This window comes from Macrotis lagotis, chromosome X (assembly GCF_037893015.1).
Source record: "Macrotis lagotis isolate mMagLag1 chromosome X, bilby.v1.9.chrom.fasta, whole genome shotgun sequence".
NCBI lineage: Eukaryota > Metazoa > Chordata > Mammalia > Peramelemorphia > Peramelidae > Macrotis > Macrotis lagotis.
The window spans coordinates 219,391,405-219,419,028 of NC_133666.1; the positions used below are offsets into that span (position 1 = coordinate 219,391,405).

General features: G+C 35.0%; 1 protein-coding gene across 4 annotated transcripts in view; it reads left to right on the forward strand.

The window, feature by feature from the left end:
• Window positions 1-27,624, forward strand: part of MCTP1 (multiple C2 and transmembrane domain containing 1) — a 528,212-nt gene that overhangs the window by 407,909 nt on the left and 92,679 nt on the right. For all 4 annotated transcript variants that reach the window (XM_074200502.1, XM_074200503.1, XM_074200500.1 and 1 more), the window contains one exon: window positions 17,527-17,580. In XM_074200502.1, the coding sequence (XP_074056603.1) occupies window positions 17,527-17,580 (54 nt within the window). The remainder of the gene's footprint in view (window positions 1-17,526; window positions 17,581-27,624) is intronic.

Consider the following 27,624-nt stretch of genomic DNA (forward strand, 5'->3'; position numbering starts at 1 on the left):
TTCAATACTTGAAAGCAGCAAGACTATAAAACCTCTGTGTTCATGGTTCAAGGTGAGAAAATTCCAAATAAAAGCACTAAGCTTTATAAATTTATTTTAAAATGGCCTACTCCCTTTTTCCTCACAGAGAAATAATGTTGTCTAATGAAATGATTAGTGGAATTGAGGCAAAAAAAAGTCTGAGTTCATGTCTTCCTTTTACTCCCTTACTTTGGAATCTTGAGCAAGTCCTCTCACTTCTCTAGGTTCATTTTTCTTATTAGTTGTTGTTGTGCTCCAAGAGAACAAAAATGACAATTGATGGTCAAATAAATTGGATTTAAGTGAAGCAAAGTTGCTTGAAGTCATCATTTGAGCCCAGGAAAATAGAGATAATGCCATTTATGTCACAGGACTGTGGAATTTTCTAAATCTTGTGAACTCCAATGATGTTCAGTCATGTCTGACTCTTCATGACTCCATATGGGGTTTTCTTAGCAGAGGTAGAGGAGTGGTTTTTCATTTCCTTCTCTAGCTCATTTTACAGATGAGGAAACTAAGGCAAACACAGAGTCATTTAGCTAGTAAGTGTCTGAGGCTCACTTTAAATTCAAGAAGAGAAATCTTACTGACATCAGCTCTGCTAGTTTTTCCACTGCCCCAGCTAGCTACTCTTATAATAAATAGTAAAATATTATATACTTGCTATTTGCTATTATTTCCTTTTTCATATCTGATTCATAAGCAATCTTCTTCACTTTTTCAAAACACTTTTTAAGCAAGATGCCCCATTCCTTTCCAAAAAGAGATGAAGTTGGGGGGGGGGAGTTTCCAGCATGATAATTAACCTGACCAAGAAGAAACTAATACATGCCACCAGCAGAAGCAAGTGAACAGCTGTATTGTATTTCATTTCTTTCTGGTGCCTCCCTAAAAAAAGCTTTTTAATGTAATTCTTGCCTATAGTGATGATATTCCTGGATATTCAGCCCAGTAATCAAAAAAGGAGGCAATACATCATAGTGGAAAGAAATATGGAACACATCTGGGTCCTCAGACCAGTCATTAATTTATTTGGACCTCAATTTCCCCATGTGTACAGTAAGAGTTTTTGGAATAAATGATATCTAGAGTCCATTCTAACTTTAGATCTTGGATAATCCTGAATCATTTGTTATCCAAAGATGAACATTTTTAAAGAAGAAAGAAAACATTCAAGTAAATATTTATATTCTTCATTTCTTAGATATATTTTTTTTCTTATCGTTCCTTCCCTGGGGACAATCCTCCCTATTAATGATTTTTTTTACCATGTTTACTTTTTTTAATTACCAGTATGTTAGAGAAAGATATACATAAAATTTCCTTCAATTCAGTCTTCCTTTCTTATCCACATTTGTTTTCTACTTTTTTTATAAGTAGAAAAGTATGAATGTGTGAATGCATGAGTACACATGTGTATAGGGAAAGAAAAAAAAAGAACTGACCATTAATGTGTTTCCATGGGTTTTAGTAAAGTTTGTACATACATACATACATACATACATACATACATCAGTTTGCACCTGGAACCTGAAAGTGCTATGTTGGTCATCGAGAATATGACTGTGGGTATGGGCCCTTCACCATTTGGGGTCACAAACTTATTTGGAAATCTGACTATGGACTATGGACCCCTTCTCTTTTAAAATATATTAAATACATAGGACCACAAAGTAAACCACTTAACAGTGAAGTAAAAAATGTAAATAAATTTATGGATCTCCTGAAATCATCCTCAGAGCCAATATGTTTAAGTCCTGCCTCTGACACATACTGGCCCTGTGACCCTAAGCACCTTATTCTATGTTTTCATTCTCTTGATATTTCTCTAAGACTAGAAACTGTAGAGAAAACACAAGACTGCATTAGGAAATGAAATTTCCTCATCTGGAAATAACCTATGAATCCCTTATCCCTAAGTTAGCCTTTAATATTCAAGAGACTAGTGAAACACTGCTTTACCTTAATCCTCAATAGAATCTGTTTAGAATTTTAGCATAATAGAAAAAATTATATACAGTTATCCCTTACTCATGCATTTCCTCTTCACAGTTTCAATATATTGCACTTTGGCATTAAAGAAATTAAATGGAAATTTTGGGAGAGTTTTGTGGAAGCCATAAGGACTTAATTCAAATTTTACTATAAGGAATTATAAAATACCCCATAAAAGAAAGAAAAAAAAATCAAACTTCTCTGATATAAGGGAAGTCAAAACATTTTACAGATTTTCCAGATTGAGGGGTACTGTGCCCCAGACCCCCACCATGTGAAAAGGGTACATGAATGAGCTCACATTTTTTCCAGAAAAAAGGCAAAAGACCCATATAGTAATTCTATGAAAGAGATAAATTTGCTTTAGTTAATCACCCAAAAGAGAGATTTTTTCCCCACAATGCACACTTGCAAATGCTACTTCTATCTGACTCATGGCCTCATGACTAGTCCACATTACCAATGTGGGCACAAAGCTTTGTGCAGTAGGTGGTAATGGCAAAGGTTTTCATAAGATCTTGGTGGAAACTTATTGTCCCTGCTTTGGAAAGGTGACAAGAAATTGGAAAGCCTCAATTAAAAGAGCAGAAGTGGAAACCAAATGATAGGACTTTTTCAGCCCAGGGAAGTATCCCTAAAAGAGAAGTATTATTAGGAATCTAATAACTTAAAGCGTTTTGTAATCAGAATGCATGAGGTATGTTTTTCAATAGGAAATAACTATTTCCTGGTTTAAAGTTTTCTAACCGCCCCCCCACATGCATGACATTTGTTAGTCACTTAGCAAACTAAATCACATCTGTAACTATCCAATCTGTTATTTGCTTCTGTATCTCAAAATAAAGAGGCAGAGATTGTTACTATTCCATATTAGGAATTTTACCTTGTAACATTGTTAGCTGCTTTCAAAATATGATCCATGATCCTTTGGGGGACCACCCTTTCAGGGTTCTGTGAGGTCAAAACTATTTTCAAATTAACACTAATCTGTTATCTACCTATTGAAACACCCTTCCTCTTTTCTAACTATGTATTTCTGTGACGCTGGACATTCTTCATACACTTCAACTAAAACAACATATCACAACAGATTGAATTCAGAAACACATGAGAATCCCACATGTCTTCTATTAAGCCAATCATTAAAGATTTTCCAGATTTCCAAAAAAAAAATTCAAAAATATTTTTTAAAATGCCATTCTTGGGGCACTTAGGGAGTGCAGTGGCAACCTTGGAGTCAGGAGGACCTGAGTTCATATCTGATCTCAAACACATAATAATCACCTAACTGTGTGACCTTGAGCAAGTCACTTAACCCCATTACCTTAAATAAACAAAAATATGAAAAAAATAAAAATGCTATTCTCACTTTTGGGGAAAATATAGTTTATTTTCCATAAAGTATATATTATTTGTGTTAATATGTAATGGATTTTTTTACTGTTATTTTAAATGAATTCATAAAATTCTAAAACTACTAGCTTTAGTTTCTAATATAACAAATATGAATAGATTAGACCCACTTAAACAAAAAAGTTCTTCAGTTAATTTTTTTTTTTAGGAATGTAAAGGAGTCCTGAATCCATAAAGCTTGAGAACTGCTGTTTTGAATAAAAGCAAGTTTCCCTGTGTAGTCTTCCACTATTGCTTCATTAATCAATTCAGTACTAGTAGGGAAATTATAAGTAATAATATCTGTACTCTATAAAGTCTTCAAAAAAAAGTCTTGCCACCAATTCCTGCTTTTTCATAATTTTTTTCCTATTGCCAAGGAGTAATGTTCCTTTGTAGAATTTAGGGTCATAAACCTATACTATTGTCAATCTTGCCTTTTTCAAGAAGCTTTCTCCAGTCTTCTCCCACTCCCTCATTGAAAATTGAAAATTATTTTTTTTTATATTGTAGATACCTTGCATGTATCTAGTTGTGTTCATGTCATCTGCTCTCTTAGATTTTGAGCTCCTTGAGATTTAGGACTGCTTTTGCCTTTCCTTTTATTCTCATTGTTTAGTACAGTGACTGTTACATAGTAGATTAATGTTTGTTCACTGATTGGCTGATTGATGCCATTTCAATTTTATTCAATAAACATTTATTAAACTCCTACCATGCCCCAGGCACTATGTGAAACACAGGTATACATATAAGAAAAAGAAGGAGGATGGTCCCTTCCCTCAAGGAGCTTACAGTTGAATAGAGGAACCTCCACTAATGGAGGTAGACATATAAGTTTTGTTGCATTGCTCCCTACTTTAGAAAAACTTAAAGATTTATCATGGCTTAGAAGACCATCATTGTCAGTGTTGGAAAATAAAGTTTAAATAATAATAAAGGAAAACAACAGTGAAAAATTTCAGATCTCTGATCAATGGAATGATCAGTCATTCAATCAACAAACATTAGTAAGCATCTATTTTTTGTAAAGCACAGTTCTTGGGATACAAATGCAAGAGAGACATAATGCTTGTCACTTGAAAGATACAACATATTCATAGATAACTATGATCTTGGACAAGTCATTTAACTTTTGTCTGCTTCAGCTTCCTCATTTGCAAAATGATACTAAAACCAACACATGCCTCTTCTCAATTGTGAGGATAAAATGAGATACCATTTGCAAAATGTTTTTCAAATCTCAGTCTTTTATAAATGCTAGCTATTATTATAAGTAAATATGGGTCACATGCCTCCCAAAAATACAATGATTAAAAAGGGCATTAATAATTAGGCCTCTGGGGGCGGCTAGGTGGCGCAGTGGATAAAGCACCGGCCCTGGAGTCAGGAGTACCTGGGTTCAAATCCAGTCTCAGACACTTAATAATTACCTAGCTGTGTGGCCTTGGGCAAGCCACTTAACCCCATTTGCCTTACAAAAACCTAAAAAAAAAAATAACTAGGCCTCTGAAAAAGGAGGTGGCACTTGAATTGGGAGTCTGAGAGATGGAGATAAATAGGGAGTTCCAGATATGGGGAACAGTTATATGCAAAGCTGAAGAAATGGAATATTTCCTTTATAACACAGGGAACAGCAAGTAGAACATTCAAGCTTGAAGAGCAAGTGAAAGAAGAGTAATATGCAATCAGACTAGACAAATTTGACTGGTAGAGATGATAGATAGGGCTGATATGAATGACTTCCAGACTGTAGGAAGTAGTGACCAGGTAAGAGAGAGCTTTGATCTAAGGAAATGTAGGAATCCTAGGGATTCTCAACAGGGTGATAGATTGTCACATTCCTTGTAGTAGTAATGATAATGTTGATTTGATTTCACCCCAGAGAAAGGGAGGAAAGTTAGAGTGGTGCATATAAAGTACAGAACAGTTAGCAAATGTCCATAGTAGATTGACTCTGGTGTCCTGATTATGGAATGAGGCTTGTTCTTTCAGACATCACCAATGTATTGATTCATTTTGCTTATTTTATGTGTTTTAAGGAAGAGTCCATTGAAATTTCTATAGGCAGAGACTATTTTTTTAAACCTTTCTTTGATTACCCACTGCTTATCATAGTGCCTAGCATATCTAGGATGCTTAGTGACTTGACTATCATGGGTGATGGGAGAAGTCAATAGGACATGACAATAAAGTAAAAAAAACAGTAATATGACATTTCAAAAGAATACAAAGGTGAATAGTTTTTTCAGGGATTTACATGTGACCACAAGTCTCTTCCTCTGTCCTAGAACTCAAAATATAGGTTTGCTTTAAAAAAAAAAAGTCAATTCAGTAAGCATTAGGTGTCTACTATGTTCAAGGCATGGTGCTCAACTTTGGGAATCATTTCCTCCACTTCCCCCCACCAAAATACAAAGACCTACAGTCAAGGACCTTAAAACATCTAGTATAGAATGAAAGGGGAGCCAGGAGTCAGAGGCATGACTGTGGATAGGAAGGAAAGTGAGGTATATTCAAAGAAAAGGTCCTAGAAAAGAGCTTCAAGAAAATTAAGGGAGGAAAGATCAATTCTTTTACCTGGAAGAGAGTCTTCCTAGGTAAGGGACTTCTGGAAAAGGAGAGACCTTAGGAGGTGATGATGAAAATTCCTTCTAAAACTTGGAGGAGGACATCAACAAATTGATGGAGATGAGAGAAGGCAAGATGAGAAAAGAGGAAGGATATCTACTATTGCTGGAATGTAGAGGACCAAAAATATAGTATGAGATGGTGTTGGAAAAGTTAGTTGTAGCCAGATCTCAGAGTATATCAAATGACAATATCAAGGGTTTATATTTTATTCAGTAGGCAATGGGAAGTCACTGAAGTTTTTATTTACATTTTTACAGGTTTACATGATGAGAACAGTCCTATGGAAAAATATGTGACAAATAGTATGAGGGATATATTGGAGTAAAGATGCACTGGAAGCTGCCATGCTAGTTAGATAGTTATTACATAGTGAAAAGGAAAAGAGAAAAGAGCTTGAAGTAAAATGGTTGCAATGGAAATGGACAGGAAGAGACAGATTCAGTCTGCAAAGCATATAAAGGTTCTCTTGTGAAAAGTAGTCTTCTCCCGCAGTTTAAAGCTTCTTGGCTTTTGAATTTTGCAGAAATATGATAAATACATTCTGTCTTGCAGCTCATGCTCACAGCCATAAGTGACTGGAAAGGGAAACCTTTCTAGACATGTTAAAAATCAAACCTTCATTTTGGGCTTTGTGAGAACACGAAAAACAGATGCAACAAGAGCTTAAGGATAAAATATTCTACTGAAAACTACCATTTTCCAGAATCTTTGAGCTTATTTCTACCCTACTTTATTCAAGATCTAGCATGAGAAAGGGAAAGGTAAACTCCCATCACTGTGCCAGACCAGGAGAGAGGGACTAATTTTAATAAATCAGGATGAAACATGAAAATGTCAACTTAATCAAGCATTTAAATTTTATTAATCAAGCCTAATTTTTATGAGTGCAAATAATCACTGAAGCTGGACAAATTTGTTCTAGATTGCATCAGAAACATAATTTTAATATTTAATGGGCTGATGAATTTAAATGGAGAATTATCTTTATGAAACATGTTCTTCATAATTTGCCATTAAATGAGAAATAAAAAATATCAACATAAATCTTACATAAAGGTTATTTAACTAAATGTTGGTACTATAAATATTATAAATGCATTATGCCCTAATTTAGCACAGTACACTACATAAAGAAGAAATGGTAAATTGGCTAGCTGGTCTTTTCCTAGACTGGAAAGGGCTTCTTTCTGGTAGGGGCAACTCATGACAACTATTAAACAGGTTTTGCCTGAAGCTTCATTATAATCATTTATATTCTCACTTTTATACTGGTATCCAACACAGAAATTCACTCTAGTCACAGTGTGGCATTGTGGTTTTGAACCCCGCAGTATCTCCTATGGGGATCAGGCATGTTTTGTTTTGTTTTGTTTTTACAAACAAAATCATAATCTTTTTCATTTATTATTCCTAAGAATAAGGCTTTAAGGGAAGAACAGAAGTCTTTTGGTTGCATAATTTTTTGACATTCAAAACATACTCCATTTTTAAAGTTAAAATTTTTACAAAATGTTCTCATGATGCCTCAAAATAATCTAGGCAAAGGAAAAAAATCATTGTCACAAAATTTTCTCACTGCAATTTTTTTCCCTTCAACAGCTTCTTAAGGATTGGGTGTTTTTTTTTAAAGAATTTTTATAGTCCTTCATGCTGTCCAACAAATTGGTGTGGTCCTGAAAGTACAACATTAATTTTTCAATAAAGATAAATGGTCTGGTTTTTTTTTTAAACCAACTCTCAGAAGGTCCAAACTAAAAGAAGAATACGGTGATTTCAAAAATACTTTCCATTTACCACATGGGAAAAGTTGATATATTTTTCCTAAAGACAACTTCTTAACTACGAAGTTTCCAACAGTAAGAAATATTTCTCATCTGATCATGACAAAATATACAAAGAAATAGAAAAATGGGCATTAAGAAGGCATATTTTAAAGAAGACATATTCAAGTGCTTATGATGACAATCTAAAAGTTTTTTGATACAAGTAAAGTAGTCACTGCCATTATTATTTAGAAATTAAATAGTCTTAAAACTGTTAGTTTTAAATCATATAAAATGAATCCTTTTCTGTCAGTCACTAATGATGCATGAAATTCTCATCCTAACTTAGAATACCTTTTCTTAACATAATTGTTTTCAATTTTATTTAAATGAAATTTAATTTAGCAAAAGTATTTTGTCAGCAAAAATCCATTATATTTGATTAAATAAAAGAGGTCTATGCTTGACATAATCATCTTTTAATTTTATTAGAAAATTCTAATTTTTAACTTTTTTCTGGTTGACAAAATTATGTATCTCCAGAAAACAATACTATTATAAGAACTTATTGTAGATACAGCTTAAAAATAGTGTTTATTTCCCCCCCACTAAACTAAATAAAAAATACAATATCCTAAAGACATTAGAATTTTGTACAGAAGAAAAAAAAATTTCAATACAGTATCATGCCTTTAGATGGAGACATAGTTCAAATAAACGCAAGTATCTTGTTCAAAGAGCTTTGTGTAAATAAAGGAAGATTATTTAGGAGCAATGAGGATGGAATATGAAAAGAAATACATTCAAGATACTTATACTTATTATATAATTTTTATTAGTTATTATTTAGCTTATCTTTAACAGCTGAGGTGTTTGGTTTTTCCTATATTAAGCTGATGCTTAAAGAAAAAAGGTTCCATGCTATTGACCAATAAAGTAAATTTACTGTCCAGGCACCCAGCAAAGCCTATTATTCTGCATATAAGAATTCTGTTGTTGATGATTCAGAGTACAGGGCTGCATGTAATCAGTGGCATGCATCAAAAGGCATCTGATAGCCACATTAAAGCCACATTTCCTATTAAGAATCAGACTAAATTACAACATGAGCACTTCCCCGAATGAGCCAAGGAAATGCATTCTGCAAGGAGAAATAATTGTATTTGAGTGTCTCTGTAAAAATCAGGAAGTCTTTTAGCAGTAAAGTACTAATGCTTTTCTTTTTTTCATCTGCCTTCTTTTGTACTGCAATATATTTTGTCTTACTGGCAAGCCTATCACACTAATTATTATTACATCTAGTGGTTCAGTTATCTTGATGACTACTGTAGCTGAAATGCTCCAAGGTCAAATCCTTAATAGTGTGAATCAAACTAAGCAGTCATCATCCATGCAGTTGTTTTTGAGAGATACCAGATGAAAACTTACATTGCAGACCTGTTTATGATTCTTATTTTTATTGTAAATGCAGGCACAGTTTAATTGAACTATTCGTTTCACCAGAGATCCTCCTCAAAAATCTGGCAAGAAGCAGGTGTCCTGGTAGGGAAATGGCCACATAAACTCAGTTAGAACATTATTGACTAGGACAGTCTTCAGGTTGACCCTGGGTACTTTCAAGTGACCTGAAATAGTCTGAGTGGTTTAATGTATTCTCTCAATCCATACACATTCAATAATTTTATGTTACATTTACACACAAGTATAGTAAATTCATGGACACACAAATGCATGTTGTGGTTAAGCTATGTGCAGATTTGAGTGAACTAAATGAACTCCAGGCTCTGCTGAAGAAAACCTCTCACAAAATCCCTTCATTTCTGAACAGTGGCCATTCTTTTCTGTGAAACAATTATCCTATGATTAAAAAAATGATCTGGAAAAATGGTTTTGTCTTTCCTTCACATGTTACTTCTTTGCATTCTGTCCTAGGATAAAACACTTTGAATTGTGTCCGTATTCACTAAGAATGTAGCAGAACATACTTAATACCCACAGATTATTTCTCATGGAAAAAGTAAGATAGAATAGCAAGTCAGAAATGAGAGATATGTGAGAGACAGAGAGACAGACAAGACGTCTACGAGAGAGAGAGAGAGAGAGAGAGAGAGAGAGAGAGAGAGAGAGAGAGAGAGAGAGAGAGATGAGACTCGGTTTCCATTCTCACAGGCCCCACCCCTCATCCCACATTCCATGTTTGTAGTATCCTAGTTGAACTAGAATGAATATTTCTTTTCCTAAGATAACCAAAATAGAAAGATCTTAAGAAGCAATTCCCTTTGACACTTTTCACTTAAAGAATGCAAATTTAAGAGGATTTTCTCTGTAAGAAAAATCATAACAGAAGGAGTTTTAAAGATTATTCATCGATCTTGAGTCCATTTTGTCTCTTAGTTAAATAAAAAAAAATAAACTTCCAAAAAGATATTAAGGAGCTGAAATAGGAGCCTCTTGCCTTGATCATAGGGTTTACTTTTATCCACCTCATTCAGTTTTTTTCCTCATTCTCATCCTCTCCTGAAACTCTCTCCTTCACAAGTATCTTTTTTTTTTCATGGAATGCGACTGAAGAAATTGTCAAATTTTTTATTTGAGTTGTCAACTTCATTTCTCAGGCTTTCCATTAAAATTAAGTTTCATTCCTTTGAAAAATAGGAGGCATCAGCTAAACTGGAATACCACTAAAATGACTGCTAACCAGGGATGCTCCAGTACAGGTCACAGGCTATATTTCTGCATGCAAACTGATTCGATTTTAAGGAACATTTTCATTTGTTGTCAGAAATTCTGCTATGCACATTTTTTTTGACAATCAACTATTTTTACACAAATGTTGAGAACAAAAGAAGAAATATTTTGCTTTAATTTTAAATGTTCTCTGCCTCCTATTTGACCATAATATACCTGCCATGCCACATTTGAGGCCTTCTACGTGTGTTTTTTAAAATGTCATCCGTATTAGTATTACATTCAAGGAATAGTACCAGGAATCAGTTTCTTTGAAGACCTTCTTCCACTGTGTGGCATATAAGTCTGTGACAAGTGACATTACAGAAGGTCATGTCACTTTTAACTGCTTGCATTAGATCTTTCTGATTTCCCTGGTGCCCTTCCTTTGTTTGATTAATGCTACTTGATTTCAAGCAAGGTATTGGGAAGCATAATTTGGAGAGAAAATTCGAGAGAGGTTCTAAGATTTTTTTCCCCCTGAAAACTTTAAAAAATATACCTTATTTAACACAATGTATCATTTCTTTTTTCATTTAATTGTTATTTGGAGATAGCATTCCTCCTTCAAAGAAATACCACATTTTTGTAGTGTCATTGCTATCAAAGATTTGGTCAGTTTTTCTCATCTAGTCTTAAAAACCAAACTAGTTGTGTTCAGACTTATTTAAAGAAGAAAAACTTGGAATTTGAGAATGGCATTCTTTTTTTTTAATTTAGTATTTAGCTGAAGTACTCCCCTTGTAAATGGCAATGTCAATGCTATTTGAATTCTCAGGACAAGGTTACACTTTTGTACAATCATTAAATGTTGTGGTTATTCTAAGGTCTGTTTGGAAGAGCTCAGTTTTGTCAGTTCTATAGTCACCAAGTTTTGACTTAGCCCAGGTTGTGGAGTACAAAGGAAGTGAAGAAAAACTCTCAGCCTCAGAGCCACCAGAAAAGTGTAGAGATCCCTTATTTCTACCCATGTTTCTATCCTTAAGGCTCTGGATGACTGAAATTTTGAGCCAACCACCCTTGTGCTATTTAGAAATTTGAATGAATACTCTGCTCAGAAATGGGGGAGGAGGGGGAATTAGTATTGTGGTTAATTGTAAAACTCTAATTGGGTCTCCTTTTCAAGGCACTCCAAACTTTACCTGTGCTAGAGTGACTCCCCAGGAGAATATTTATATCTCCATTTGGGATTTGTAAAGCACCTTTGTGCCCCCATCAAATGGGATGATGATATCAATTGTGAGGCTATTGTAAAGCTATCAGCAGGGTGTCATCTGCATTAAAAATCCCTATTTTAGGGGTTTATAACTTGGCTTTAAAAACTCTTTGGAGAGCTGAAACTCCACACAAAAGCAGTCTCCCTAAGACAACACTTTTCTGCCAAATTTAAAAATAAATTGTTGTATTGGGTGGTTCTGGCTGCCCATTTGTGGAGCAATTGTGCGTATCCAATTACACGTTTGTGCAGTGTGGGAACAGTTTGAGTTTTGCAAATGAAGAGACCCATTCTCTAGGCCTTCTTTGTGCAATTCTTGCACATCGGGCTCACAGCTGGTTTGCAGAAAGTGTGAGGTAGGCTGCTTGTTGCTTTCACGGACTAATAATGTTTTGGCATTTTGAAAATTAAATTGGCACAAGCGGAGACGACAAACTCTTTAAGATAGTGGTTCAGTAATTGTGTTGTAGATTTCCTGACAAACATTTGAAAGGCTCTTGAAAATTTGTCTTACTTTATCTCTATTTTATAATAGTTTTAATTCTCCCTGGTTGAGTCCTGTTGGGTGATTGATCTGAGCTTTACCAATGGATATATTTATTTGTATGTCTTTCAATGACAGGCTAAATTGATGATGTACAACCATTTGATATTATACTTTTAGTAAATGGTTTTATGTCCCTTTTGCTGAGCTTGGTATATCTAATCTCTCATTTTGGAAATCTCCATCACTGTTTAAGATGAGATAATTCCTGGTTTTAAGTGGGAAATGAAGGCATTATTTACCCCAGGGTCTGCAGAAAGTATTTTGTTTTCCAAGGGTGTAGTGTCAGAGAAGGCACTACATCTTGGAGAATCAGAAGACTTTAATTCATATGTGCTGCTAATCTTGGCATGGAGCACTGTACTTTTTTTCAGACTTTTTTGGGTGGTTTTTTTAATCTTTAACCTGATTTGGGAGGCATCTAGTGCATCCTTCCATTACAAATGGTTGGCATTATTTTTCATATAAATGTTTACATCAATTTGAAAATTAAAAAAGATCAAAAGTTACTGTGAAAGGTAATCATAGCCTTCACATGTTTTCTTATTAAGTTTCTACTGGAAGAGTTACACCTGTGAATGTGTGTATCACATAGCAAAGTTATCAAACATGTGGCCTCCAGGCCACATGTTGCCTGTGTCCCTCCTTAGTGGGTTTAGAACAAGTTAAAATACATTTGGAAAATATTTAATAAAGTAATGCTTTGTTGTTAATAATTTTGTAATAAATACAAAAAACTATGGTTAATATTACATTTTAAAACTAATTCAATATGAAGTCCACAGGGAGCCTATGTGTGGTTTAGTAGCCCCCAGTTTATATTTGAGTTTGACACCCCTCTCAGGACTTAGTATAGTATCTTTCACATAGTAGGTGACCAACAAATGCTAATTAGATGGAAATATAAAATCATAGACAATATAGTTAGAGGAAGTTTTTAAAGATGCAACCTTCTTTGTAATCTATGACTCAGAGTCACCCATCTCTAGGCTTATATGAATTACACTGATGCAGACGATTTATCTAAAATATCTGTATCTCTACTCTGAATTTGTAAGAAGAAATCTTGGAAAATATTTCATGGCTAAGTTTCCGCAAATGTAACAGAGTCTCCAGCTCCTATCTTAAGCACTTGAAGATAACAATGGGATCAGGTATAGGACTGCTTTCACTAAACAGAAAAAGCAAAAAAAAAAAACAAACAAAAAACAAAACTCAAAGAAATGTCAGGAAACCCTAAGCAATTTCAGAAAATATATAAATAGATCATAAACAATCATTACACCTCTCCTCTGAATAGAAGAATTTTCCCACTGGGTTAATTTTTTTCAGATTCATAGAACCACCTTGTGATTTGTACTACCCTCAGAAGAAAAATGAACAGGGGCTTTGCAAGTACGGCATCTCTCCCTCCCTCACATTCCAGGGAACATTCCTCATTCCCAAAGGATATATATATATATATATATATATATATATATATATATATATATAATATATATATATATATATATATATTCACCCCTTAAATGACCTTTTACAAACTGATTAATTTTATCTACTTACTAGACACTGGATAGGCTTGCTAGGCATGGGCTTTTGGTTATCTATGATGATTCTAGAATACTAGGGTTCCTTTCTTATAAATCTCTATCCCCTAATAGAAACTTGGGGTTCCTTATCTATAAAATGAAGAGGATTGAGCTAGATGAACTGTCCCCTCTGGCTCTGAGATCTTATGAATGTTAAAAGGGTTTGTCTCTGTGCTTGTAACTTGGAAGTATATCCTACAATCATTTTTTTAACTATACTTACATATTTGAGTAAAACATCTTACTGCAGATTGTGTGATGTTCTCTAAAACACTGATCCTGTAAAACAGCTGACATTTTTGATGGCATTCAGTCATTTCCAGTCACATCTGACTTTTTGTGATCTCATGAGGTTTTCTTGGCAAAGATGCTGTAATGGTTTGCTGTTTTTCTTTCTGCAGTTCATTTTACAGATAAGGAAACTGAGGTAAACAGAGTTAAGTGACTTGCCCAGGAACACACAGCCAGGAAGTGTCTGAGGCCAGTTTTAAACCCAGAAAGATAAGTATTCATCAGTCCAGGCCTGGTGCATTATACCATGCATTATCTTATTTGATTCTCATAATAATTCTGTAAGATAGAGGTTATCACTATATTTATACAGAGGAGGCTGGGAACATGTTAGCTGCATTGTCTTGCCCAGTCATGGCTAGTAAGTGTCAGAGAGATTTAAACTCAAGTCCTCCTTACTCCCAAGTCCTAGCTGGAACTGAGCCTGAAGCATAAATAGACTGGGAAAGATCCAGGAATGATTTAGAAATGGTAAAAAAAGGAAGAACTGAAGGAGCTGGGAGAGATGGTGCCTGCCTTCCCTTTAGCATTTTATAAGCTTTGTCTCTAAGTGTTTGGACTAGATCAGCCTTTGTTATTTTTATGGGATAGCTAGTGTTAGGAAGGCTAGGAGTGACTAATAATAGTGTGAACTTAGTGTACTGGTAAATAGTTCACATTTTTCTATATATGACATTCTTTTAACTTAAATCTGCATTAATATATTCTCCATCCCTTTTTTAAAGTCTAAACAATAAACAAAAAGATAAATCAAGCCTTGATCTGTAACATCCAATCTCCAAGGTATAATTGCTGACACTGAAAATGTACCATTGGCTCTTCTGAACCAATCATTTGGTGCTAATTCCAGCACACCCCTGGTCAAAAACAAAGTGTTAGAGTCATGTTGCACGTAGGTCTGTAGATGTTCACCCCTAGAAGCTGGAACCAGATGATCTAGTACACACCCAGCTTTTTAAAAATATATTTTAGTGTGTGTGTTAGGAGCACTTTTGAATTATTTGCATGTTCCCTACAATCCATTCCAAGATATTTTATATATTTATATATATTAAAATATCTTTATAATGTGTCATTATTTATAACAGAGTAAAAAATTCACTACTATTTTTGTATAGGATTTGTATATGTTGTAACAATGTATTAACTAGCATTTTAGTCAACTATTAATTCAAAGAACTGACAACTATTAAATTAGGTATCAAACTCTCTTGACCATGACTAGAAATTGCATATCTCCATGGGAAGCATGCTCATGTGAAGCAAACAATGTGAAATATATCTATATGTTTTAAAGGTGGCAGGAATCTTTGGAGGACTGTTTAAAGATAATCCATAACCATATCCTGTCCAATAATTTGTCACAGAAGAAAACATAGTAATTCTGTAAGATAGAGGTTATCTTAGTGGACTTAGTGGTAGATTCAAAGTGGGTCTCCAAGTCACGATGGTACAGAGTTCAGATTTTTGCTCTGACTTGCAGGCTGTGTAACCCTAGAAAAATAATTTAATCATTTGAGCTCTAGGCAACTCATTTAAAAATCTAATCCAGAGTAGCTGTCAATTTGCACTGGTAGAGAGATTTTCCTCACAGGGACTTCTGTATATAGTTTGAAATTAAAAATCTTTATCACAAATAAAAAGATAAATAACCCACAAAATTAAGAGTTGTATATAAGTGGTTGGATTTTATGTGTAAGGTTCACGTATCTCTGGGGTCATATGTTTATATTTGTATGTGTTTATGGACAGAACTACAAGGTGATAATAATAAATAATAATACCTGGCATTTATATAGGACCTTAAGATTAACAAAGCACTTAATAAATATCTCACTTAATAAGCCTAGGGGGTGAACCTGAAACACAGGTTAAATGACTTGTCCAGAGTCCCACAACTAGTAATTATTTGAGGCAAAATTTGAACTCAGATCTTTCTGACTCCAGACTCATCACTGTCTACCCTACTAGTACCTGAATGAAGAATGAAAAAACTCTTGATGATGGGTAATATGTAAGGGGGAGGAGTGGAATTATATGAAGAACTCCCAAATGAAAAATTAAAAAAAATCATTAAAGTTGATTTAAAAAAATTACATTTTTTTATTCAGAAAATTTGCCTGTATAATTTTTAAAATTGATTTGCATTCTAAAACCACTTACTAACTGATAATAGAAAGTGTTAGGTGTTGAGAAGAAACCAATCTGAAGCTAAAAACTTGTCTTAGATGATATACAAAATGCATGATAACATGATCTATATACAAGGACAATCAAGAGTTAACTGCTATATCCTGAAACTTGACTGAAGATGTTTGAGTATGATGCTGTCGAACAATGTCCTGTTACATAGACTGTAACAATAGTAATAATAGCTAATATTTATTTAACAACTAAGCTGTGTTAATCACTAGGCTAAGGACTTTACAGTTGGCATCTCATTTGATTCTCACAACAACCCTAGGTGCTATTAGCCCCATTTTGCAGATGAGCAAATTGAGGCAGACAGAGTGACTTGCCCAGGGTTACACAGCTAAAAAAATTCTGAAGCTGGATTTGAACCCAGGTCTTCCTGATGCCACTTAATTTTAGAACCAGATCATCTGCCCCAGCCTCAATCTTAGTCTCACAGAAGTAAAGTGACTGGGCAAGTCATACCCCTCATTAGAGAAAGAACAGCATCAGTGCCCAAGTTTTCTCTCCTAATCTTTCCCTTATACCAATACTTTTGATGAATAAGAAATTTAGGGATGTCATTTGCATGTTCAGTAAGTTTGCCCTAAATCTAAGGTGCTAGAACAATTTAAACAATAACGAGTTGGGAAAAAGGATTATCTTGTCTGTTTCCCTAAATAAAATATAGACATATAAATATACAAACATATATATGTAAATACATAGGCTCCAAAATTTGAATTGTTGTATATATAATGTCATGTATATTTTTATATACATACATTATTACATCTCTGTATATATAGAATGTATTTATATGTGTGTGGATATATATGAATGAATATATTCTGCACTAAGACTTTTGGGTTATCTTATATATCAACCCTATACCAGAATGCTTCATGCAGCTTATATGTTTGTGTGTGTATGTGTGTGTGTGTGTGTGTGTGTGTGTGTATGTATCTAGGTGTGTATCTGTATTTTTTCTACTACTTCTAGATGGTGTGGGTCAATTAAAGATAGAGCATTGTCCAAATCTCAATCTCTAGATCAAATATTTTATTTCTCAGCATTTTTCAAATGTTAATAAAGTTTTCATCCCTAAAAAGCTCCCAATTGACAGAACAAAATTCTCTTCTTGAAAATCATGACAACGATGTCTGTTTCTGTCTGCAGGTAGTGGAGGACATGCTAGAGGACGAGGAAGAAGAGGATGACAAAGATGACAAGGTAATTATCTTCCCCAGCGCTCGGGTACCTAGGGATGGGAGAATTTAGACATGACACTGTTTTTACAGACAGTTAAAAAAGGAGTTGAAGTGTTTTAGTCCAGAAAATTGGACAGTGCTGTTTATCATCCTAACAATGCCACTGGATGTTGCCGGAAGGATAGAGGACTATAAATCCTCTTCTTTTTTGTCCAGAGCTGGGTCAAATATTTTTCTGCCAGGAACAAAAATAATTCAGCTTGTCTGGAACTTGATAGCTCTTCTGAAGATAACGGCAGTGACAACTGTTTTTGAAGGACAAAAATTTGTCCTGTCTTGAGTATTACAAATAGGACTGTACTTTAGGGAGAAAAAAAAAGAAATAAAAATAGCAGCCCCACATCACTTGAAGATGGGATCCTGTCATCTGTAATTTTCAATGAATTGCTTGGTTAAAAGAATGGTCCATATATATGTGGCACTCTGTAAGGCATTTAAATAATCACAACTCTTGCCGGGGTCCACCTGCTTTGAGATAGGCACTGTAGTCCTAAAGGGTCTGAGCCCTGCTCTTTCTTTCCTCTACTTATTTCTCTTTTGGGGTTTGCTGATCCCCATATAAAATTTTGGCCACAGTGAGTTAACATCCAGTTTCTACATCCCATTGATCCAAGTGATGGGGTGACTTGGATTGGTTGTTCCCCTTGGGAAAGGAGAAAAAACCAGGGGGAGGAAATTAGAATGACCTTGCGCCACTGCTTCAATGGCAGGTGTTGGTGGGATGGTTCTGCTGTGAAGAAAAGCACTGGATCAACCTTTTGCTTGCCTCGGGGTATTTCCAGACCAAAAAAAGTAGAAAACAGGAGAGAGAGAAAATGACTGATTTAAAGAAAAAAAAAACCCCAACAAATTGCTCTGCATAGAAAACCAAATTTTGACCTTCACCAGTATTCATCTGACTTCTGTTATAGTAAAGCAATGAAATTTTTTGAAGAGAAGAGAAAAACAGTATATCTTAATTTATGCCTTTGACCTTTGTTTCTAGTAGAGATGTACAGTTATATACCAGTGTAAGAATTTGTGTGCTGGCAGCAAGCATTAGAAATGTCAAAAAAATTCACAGTGATTAGTTAATCCCCTGAATGATTTTTTTTCCCAGATAGCTAACATCCAGTGCTTTAAAGAATATGGAACACACACAGACACACACATACACACACACACACACACACACACACACACACAGGCACTCATATACATATATATATATATATACATATATATATATATATATATATGTATATATAAAATACACACTCACATTCCTACAGTGGTTCTTTCTTTTGCTGGTTCAAACATTTTAAAATTGAGAGAGCTGTTCTGTGAAATCCTTCTGTATATTATTTAGTCATTAGCTACATCATTTTAGTATCATCAAACACTGAACTAACAAAACCTCCTTCTGCAAAAACACATATGTGCTAGTTTTTAATGTTAAATAATGTGAGCATACACTTCTGGCAATAAAAGATATGATTTATTGCGAAGGTCAGCCGTGTAGCTGTAGAGAGCTTGTATTTTAACTCAACATGCTAGCTCTGAATCATCATTTCTCTTCTGATAAACACTAAGCTGCCATCCATTTATGGCCATTTTCCCTTGCTTGTAGCAGCTTTATTATTAAAGCTACTGTAAGGGATCCATCCAAGCAGCATGTGTATTCCCAGAAATTTTAATAACTGTGGGCCTGTAGTGTTGTTTGCCGCTTTAATGCTTCTACTTGAAACTAGTCTATTTCCTTGGCACCTTCCTGATTCCCAGACTCCTAAAAATCTCCCCTCCTGTTGGGGAGAATTCAGGAGGACATAAAGGGGAAGAGACAGAGAAGGAAGAGCAGGGAATGGGAAAACAAGAGAAAAAGGGGGGAAGAACAGGAAGGGGGAGAGAAAGAAGGAAAGGGACAAGAAGAGAAAGGGGAAAGTCAAGTTCACCAGAACATAAAAGTAAATTTAATGTCAATATAAAGCAAAAGCCTACCAGGTTAGGAAAGCACAGCAAATCCCCCAAACTGTATCCATCCTAATCTAGTATTCATCCTAATCTTAATCTAACCTCAAAATCAACTCCTAGATTCTGATTACACTTTCTGATCTATTTACTAAAGTTGTTTGAAAAGGACTGCTTAAATTACTGTATAAATCCAACTGTATTTTTTTAGGAGGCGGAAGAAGAGTGTATTTTCCATATGAAATGAATGTCATTTGATTTTTCATAAATCCAAGCCCTTTTTTCAGTAATATGAAAGGTTTTTTAAGCTCTTATAATGCAATTTGTAGCATAAAATCATATCCTGCACAAAAAGGAAAATGACAAAGCTGATCATTTACAATAGATTTTTAAGTGCATGCATAATAGGAGATAAAATCTTTTGCATGGACTTTTTAAACTATGGGGTTTTTTTTATCATAAGAAATGGAAATATGGAAAAGGATTCTTCAAGTTCCCATTTACCAGCTTCCGTCTCTTGGCCAGATTGCACACCACTAAACACTGCAAGGTTTAGATGTCAGTGTGTTCCAGTAGTGGCAGGGCAATTTCCTACTTTAAAACATTCATTGGTTCTAAGTTTGCATGTCAAGTCAGACATAATGGATTTTTTTGTGAAAACATATGTGTCTTTGCTATACCAGCAGGTACTGACCTCCAGTTCTCATTATTCCTGTTTTCTCATATAGAATAATAGTAAGGTCAGGTCAGTGGGTTCCCTTATAGGATAAAAGTAAAAAAGATTAATAAATGTGCCAAAGCCTCACTTTAATTGAACCTGAAGCATATGTTGCAAGTATGTAAAATATGTCCCAGATGTTTCACCAATGGCTAGTGTCTTAGCTTTCCTTGATTACCACAAGGCAGCTATTAGTCCTGTAACCTTTGGACTTGGGGGTAAATGGGGTATTACATGGCACAAAACTAGAGCACCTGTTTTCCATTCAGTAAAGACCCCTGGCAGGCTTTGCCTAAGCCCATCCATATGTTTTCACTTAGCAGATTGTTGGGCGATTATGAAAAGTGTCTTTCTTTAGAGCCAGCATAGATATTAGTCACTCACTCACAATGAAAGTGCAAGTCACTGGCTACTTGACAAGGTCGGTGTGGTCATAAGTTGAAGGCGTTTCTTTGAATTAAGCTTGGAGTGTTTTTCCTTGCTATCCCTCTATAAATCGCACAGTTATAGCAGATTAAAGATTGTAATTAGCTAAAATAATGACCTTGTGATGCCTTTGCAGTCAACACTGAATTTGGCACCTTCGAAAGCTTTGGTCAAGATTGGTGAAGTTTATTTAGCCTTTTCTGGTGTTGGCCCAGACCCCAGATTGGCCTATTTTAACCATCTTTCTTTCAACCTGCTTTTCATTAAAGCTGCTGATCATTATTCAGGTGAGGATCTCCAACCTCAGGCTTGCCCTGACATGCATCTTTTGTTGCTTTTTACTATTTATTCTAATCTGACATTAGGTCTCTTCTCTGCGGACCCAGCTCTGAGGTTTCTTTAAAGGCAAAAGTCAAGGCTTAAAATGGCAGGTCTCGGGTTTGCTGTTGTTAAACCATTAGGATTGATTATTCAATAATGAACCATGTAGTTGTTATAATTTTCACTTATCAGTGTGATGCAGTACTACTATATTAAGCTCTGTTGTAGATGGCATTTGTTGTTTATTAAATGTTATAAAGAGATAAAGCTATGTTCTCAATGCCACATGTTCTAGATCATTCACTGAGTGTGCAGGGTCCTCCACCATTCACAGATTCAGGGTTTGGTCTGATTTTTGACCTGGCTGCTAACCCTGGCCCTGTGGTTAGTGGAGTATCTTAGGAAATAAGACTTAGCTAAATTACCTAGAGTAAAGCTAGCAACAAACCATAAAATGACCTTTTTCACAGTGTTATATAATAACACAGTGGTCAATCTATATAATCTATACATCTAATTAATGAAGATCAATTTTCTTTTTGTAGCTTTAAAGGTTTAGGCACGCTTTCCATGGAGCTTCTTACTTGGCTTGTAATAAGATCCAGCTGTGATTTCAGGAAACCAGAGATAGAATGCAGACTTTCCTTAGCAAAAAAAAAAGGCATCCATTCAAAGACATGGTATTTTAACCATGTTTGTTGAGAAATAATATTAAAGTGTTCTGTTTTTTTTATGCTCATGATGCTTCTACTTTTTCTTTGGGCATTATGTCAAGGTTGCTATGCTTCAAGATAAGTGGATGTTGTCATGGAATATATCTAAGTTGTCTTAAAAACTGTGTGTATGTATATATAGTAAATATATACAGGTCTTTCTTGTACTTTAATTTTTGAAGTCTGTGTTTACTGATTAAGTTCATCCCCTAAGATGTGCATAATGGTGTATCTAGCATGCCCTAGATGCATACGTCTATGCATCTCAAGTAGACCATGAGTGCATGGAAAGAGATAATTAAAATATTTGATAGGAAAGATTTAATCTGACAAAGTAGTTTTCCAGCTATGTTAAATTAAATAGTCTCGCTGTAGAAAAAGAGATGAAGGATTTGAGGAGATATGGAAAGGATAAAAGAAAGGAAATTTTTTTTTTTTTTAGGTTTTTGCGAGGCAAACGGGGTTAAGTGGCTTGCTGAAGGCCACTTAACAGCTAGGTAATTATTAAGTGTCTGAGACCGGATTTGAATCAGGTACTTCTGACTCCAGGGCCGGTGCTCTATCAACTGCGCCACCTAGCCACTCCCAAGAAAGAAAATTATTAAAAAGAAGTTTGCTTTTTTAAAAAACCTTAGCTACATCTAAAGGGATTTAATTCTTAGGTCAGTTTGTGTACTCCATCCAAGATGGAACAGTATGAATATCCTCTATTGAGATCTGTCAATCAATCAGTAAACATTTATCAATGGCTTACAATGGGCCAAATACTGTGTTCAGCACTGGGGGGGTCCAAAAAGAAACAAAAAGGATCCCTTCCCTCAAGTTTACAATCTAATGCTGGATTCAACACATAAACAAATATATATATATATATATATATATATATATATATATGTACAAAGCATAGAATAAATAGGAAATAATTAACAGAGTGATAACACTAGAATTAAGAGGGGGTTAAGGAAGGCTTCCTGTAGAATATGGGATATTAGTTGGGGCTTAAAAGAAGTCAGAAAACATGGCACCTTTATCCCCAAGATTCCTTCTGCCTTTGAATCTATGATTCTGTGATCCATTATGGAAAATAAATTAGGTGAGTTTATCTTCTACCAATAGCATTAAGGCTCCTTCCCCCCTTACCACCAGCTCCCTGAAGAAAGGCATGTGAAAGCAACTTATTCCATGGGTCATGAAGATGACTGAAGTAGGCGCTGTGGAACACTTGTACATGCTTGGTCAGATATCAAAGACACCAAGGTCATCCACTGCATCCCTAACTGCTGCCAGTCATCTTGACTTTTGTCATTCTGTTGGACTTGATGACTCAGGAAAAGAAAGGTTGAAGACTTAGTGTAACTTTTCCTCACTTAAATCCAATTCAAGCTCAAGTCAAAACCTCACCCTGTGATGCTATTGGTCCTTTTCAAAATGAAGGCCCAACAATGACAACCTGTTGCATGTCTCATGGTCATGGTGACATGACAGAATAGGATTTCACTTTTTTCTTTCACATAGTTTAATTCTAGACATGGAGTAGAAGAAGGCTTTTCATATCCATGGTTTCTTTTGTCAATGAAAAATGTCAGTGAAAACACTAGAACAAAAGTCTTTATCAGTAAGGGAAAAATGAAGTTACAGTTTTAGATGTTTAGTTTTAAATTTTCTGAAATGAAGAATGCTTAAGAGACCTTTTCAGATGTGTAGTCAGTAGAAAACTTTCTAATACTGAATATAAATATACACATGTATACATATGACTGTACACACACCCATGTGTGTCTACATGTACAAGTTTTGTATCAGTATTAGACCTGATTTCACCAATACAGGGAACTCTTGGAAAGGAAACTCTCTCTACCAAAATAGATTCAATCATCACCTGCTCTACAATTTAGCCTTAGAAATTGAGATAAGATAAGTGATTTGCCCAGGGTCACAAAAATTTGCCTGTGTCAATAGGAATTGAATTTCAAATTCAAATTCAAAATCCATAAGAAAAATAAATCATAAGCATAATGTTTAAGTAAATAAGGCAACTGTACCCAATCAGTCCTGATACCTTTGATACTATAGAAGAGTAGAAGAGGGGTTTTTTTTTGGCTTTTTTTTTTTTTTGCAAGGGAATGGGGTTAAGGGACTTGCCCAAGGTTGCACAGCTAGGTAATTATTAAGTGTCTGAGGCCAAATTTGAACTCAGGTCCTCCTGACTCCAGGGCTGGTATTCTATCTCCTGTGCCACTTAGCTGCCCCCTGGGAGGAGTATTTTTAAGGGTCTCAATTACTTAATTTTGCCAATAACTCCACTTCTTTGCTGCTATGCTAAAGAGCACTGTACCTTCCAAAATTACAGACTGGACCTCCCTTCACTGACTTAACCTTAGGAAGGTCTGTTTTGGTTTGTTTTTCAGATTGACAAAAATTTTTTAATCAAAATTTATTTAAATTTACATTAATACTTCTGGGTTAACTACAATAAATCTGATTTTAAAAAAATTAAATTAGGAGCAAACTGCTAATATTACTAGCATATTTGCATATATATAGCAGTATTCCAGCAAAGCAATCTGATAGGCAGTATTCTCATTTATACCTTTTTTGCCTCTTGAAAGTATTTCATAGGTCTTCTAAATCTCTACAAGTTAACCAGTTTATTCAAGCTCCAAATTATGGAAATGTTTACAAAAAATTCTGACATACTTTCTAAAGTAATTGAGAAATCCTGAATTATATGTAATCAAAAGGGTGCAGCCTCAAACATTGTAGCTGCAATTATTGCTGTAACTCTGCTTCATACTTTATCAGTAATTTCTCCTCCTTCATACTTATACAACATGAAAGGTCTTTAAATTTTTTATTTTATGGGGCATATTTACATGTTAACTGCTCCACTGAGTTTATATAGTCAAATATTTTTCAAAATTGCTATAGTTTAGTTAAATTTGGAATACTTCACATTAGGGAGATCTTTCAATTTTATAAGTTTAAGCTTCTTGTTGGTTTTCATGAAATTGGGTTGCATTCTGTCTTAGTCCTCCATTAATAATATTGGGGGTCATGGGGAGAATTAAGTATAATTCTCCTTTAAAAAGTATCATAAATATTATTTATATAGATGTGTCTTTCTTATATAATATAAAATATGAGTCGATATTAAAAAGGGAATTTTTTGGTCTACCTATTAATGCCTCCAAATTTCCCTTTAAAAAGGGAAAAGTTTTTATATATGCTTTAATATTCAGTACTATTATACACGTCCATAACAGACTCCCATCATCTAAATTCATTAACCCCTACAATAGGGATGCTGCAATAATTTGAACCATTGAAGAAGTAACTGCTAGTTTTCTCCTCAAAATGCCTATGGATATTATATCCTTTACTTCTGCCAATGAGAGTAACAAACTTTGGGACAGATAAAAGCAAATTGGATTTGTGAGTACAACTGTCCAATATAAAGGGATAGGAAAGTTCAATGCCAGGTAACGGGGAACTGAGACTAGAAAGAAAGAAGCAGACTGATGATACATACCCTTAAAGAGGTAAAGGAGCATGAAGATAAATGAGGAGATCAAAAAAGAATCAGATAATTTGTTTTAAAAAAACAACAAATAAACCCTTAGAGATAATCTAAGTCAAAGTCCTTTTAAGCATGAGAAATCGTGTGAACTGAGATCCAGAGAAATAATTATTGATCGAAAACTATATAGTCATTGAAAGCATTTGGATGGTAAGGATCTATTTTCAGATGTCCTGATTTTTTTTGATGTGAATAAAGATGATGATGATGATGATGATGAAGATATCTAGTATTTAAAGTTTGGAAAGGGCTTTACCATTTGACCTTCACTATAATCTTGAGAGGTAGGTGCTATCCCTATTTGACAGATGAGTAAACTGAGGCAAATGGAAGTTAACCCCAATTCATGCACCTAGTACATATCTGAAATAAGATTTTAATTTGAGTCTTCCTGATTTGAGGTCCAGCACTCTAGACATTGCATCACCATAATGTTCTTCTATAATGAATGAAAAATAGAATTCTAAGACAAGCTACATTTTAAAAAATAGATTTTCAAATGGGATTTCATAAGAAAATATTAATTTAATTCAACTCAACAAATACTGTTTAAGTATTATACCGTGTCCCTAGGTAAGGCATTGGAAATAGAAAGTCAAAAGAGAATAATCCTTATTCTCAAGGACATGACTTCTATTTTTTGTGGAAGGGGGAGGGTGGGGTAGACGAGGAGTTTGAGAAAACAACACATAAACAGCTAAGTGCAAACAAGGGAATTTGAGGAGGAATAGAGTGCTAACAACTCTGGAGATATTGTGGAAAGCCTTCAGTTAGGATGTGGCGCCTACAGTAGATAATGAAAGAAGGTCAAGGTACTAGAAACATCTCAATTGTGCAGTGGACTGGAGTCAAGACTTTAATTCAAATTTGATCTGGTATACTTTCTAGCTAAGTGACCCTGGGCAAGTCATTTAACTTTGGTCCTTCTCAGATTCCGCATCTGTAAAATAAGCACAGTAACAGCACCTCCCTCTCAGGGCTTTTTTAAGGAACAAATGAGATAATATTTGTGAAGTGAATAGCATAATATCTGATGCATAGTAGTTTTAAAATGCTTATTTTCTTCCTTACTTTTCTCTTTCTTTCCTTCTCTCCTTCCCTTCTTTCTTTTCCTCTCTCCCTCTTTCTCCCTCTTCTTTCCTCCCTCCCACCTTCATTCCTTTTCTCCTTCCTTCTTTCCTTCTCATCTTCCTTACTTTTCTCTTTCTTTCCTTTTCTTCTTCCTTCTTTTCTTCCTTTCTCTCTTACTTTAATTCCCCCTCCCTACTTCCTTCCTTCTCTCCTTCCTGCCTTCCTTCCCTCTCTTCTTCCTTCCTTCCCTCTTTACTTCCTTCCTTCATTTATTCTACCTTTCCCACCCTCTTCCTTTTTTCTCTCCTCTTTCTTTCCCTTTCTGTTTCCTTTCTTCTTTCTTTCTTTCCTTCCTTCCATCCTCTTAAGAGACAAAGGGAAAGAAAGAGTGACTCTCAGACAGGGGAGAACATCTGGGGAAGACAGTTTGAGAAAACTCCAAGGAGTTGACTCATATTCTCTCATTCATTCGTTCATTCATTCATAGTTTGTTCTTCATTCTTGAAGAGGACCATGGCATCAGGAAGGTAATGCCATAACCTGCAAGTGAATTGGATTTAAGTGAGGGAGGACTGTGTGAAACCTCACTCTCTCCTCCAGAGCTTTCGATTAATATATTGCACCCTTCATTAACCCATATGTTAATTAAATACAGATGGCGATATTGTCCCCCTTAAGGTAAACTGCAGCTGAAATAGAAACCTTCTTTTGCTGACTGTCAAATGGAAAATGATATGCAGACAAATCAAATGCAAAAGCCTTTAGAACATTCCCTGTTGGCACTGCATTTCTTTTGTATTGTTCTAAAGCATTAAAGCCCTATGAGTTGACTCAAATACTCTCCTTCATTCCTTCCTTCATTGTTTGTCCATTTGTTTTTTTTTTTAAGTTTTTGCAAGGCAGTGGGGTTAAGTGGCTTGCCCAAGGCCACACAGCTAGGTAATTATTAAGTGTCTGAGTCTGGATTTGAACCCAGGTACTCCTGACTCCAGGCCTGTGCTCTATCCACTGCACCACCTAGTCACCCCTATCCGTCATTCTTGAAGAGGATCGTGACATCAGGAAGGTTATATCCCAACCTGCAAGTGAATTGGATTTAAGTGAGGGAGGACTGTGTGCAGCATCTCTCTCTCCTCCAAAGCCAACTGGTCCAGTAGTCAGATATGGATCAGGATGACCAGAAATGCAGTGGAAGACTGTTTAAGCTAAAATCTTTATGAGGTCCCAGTTTGA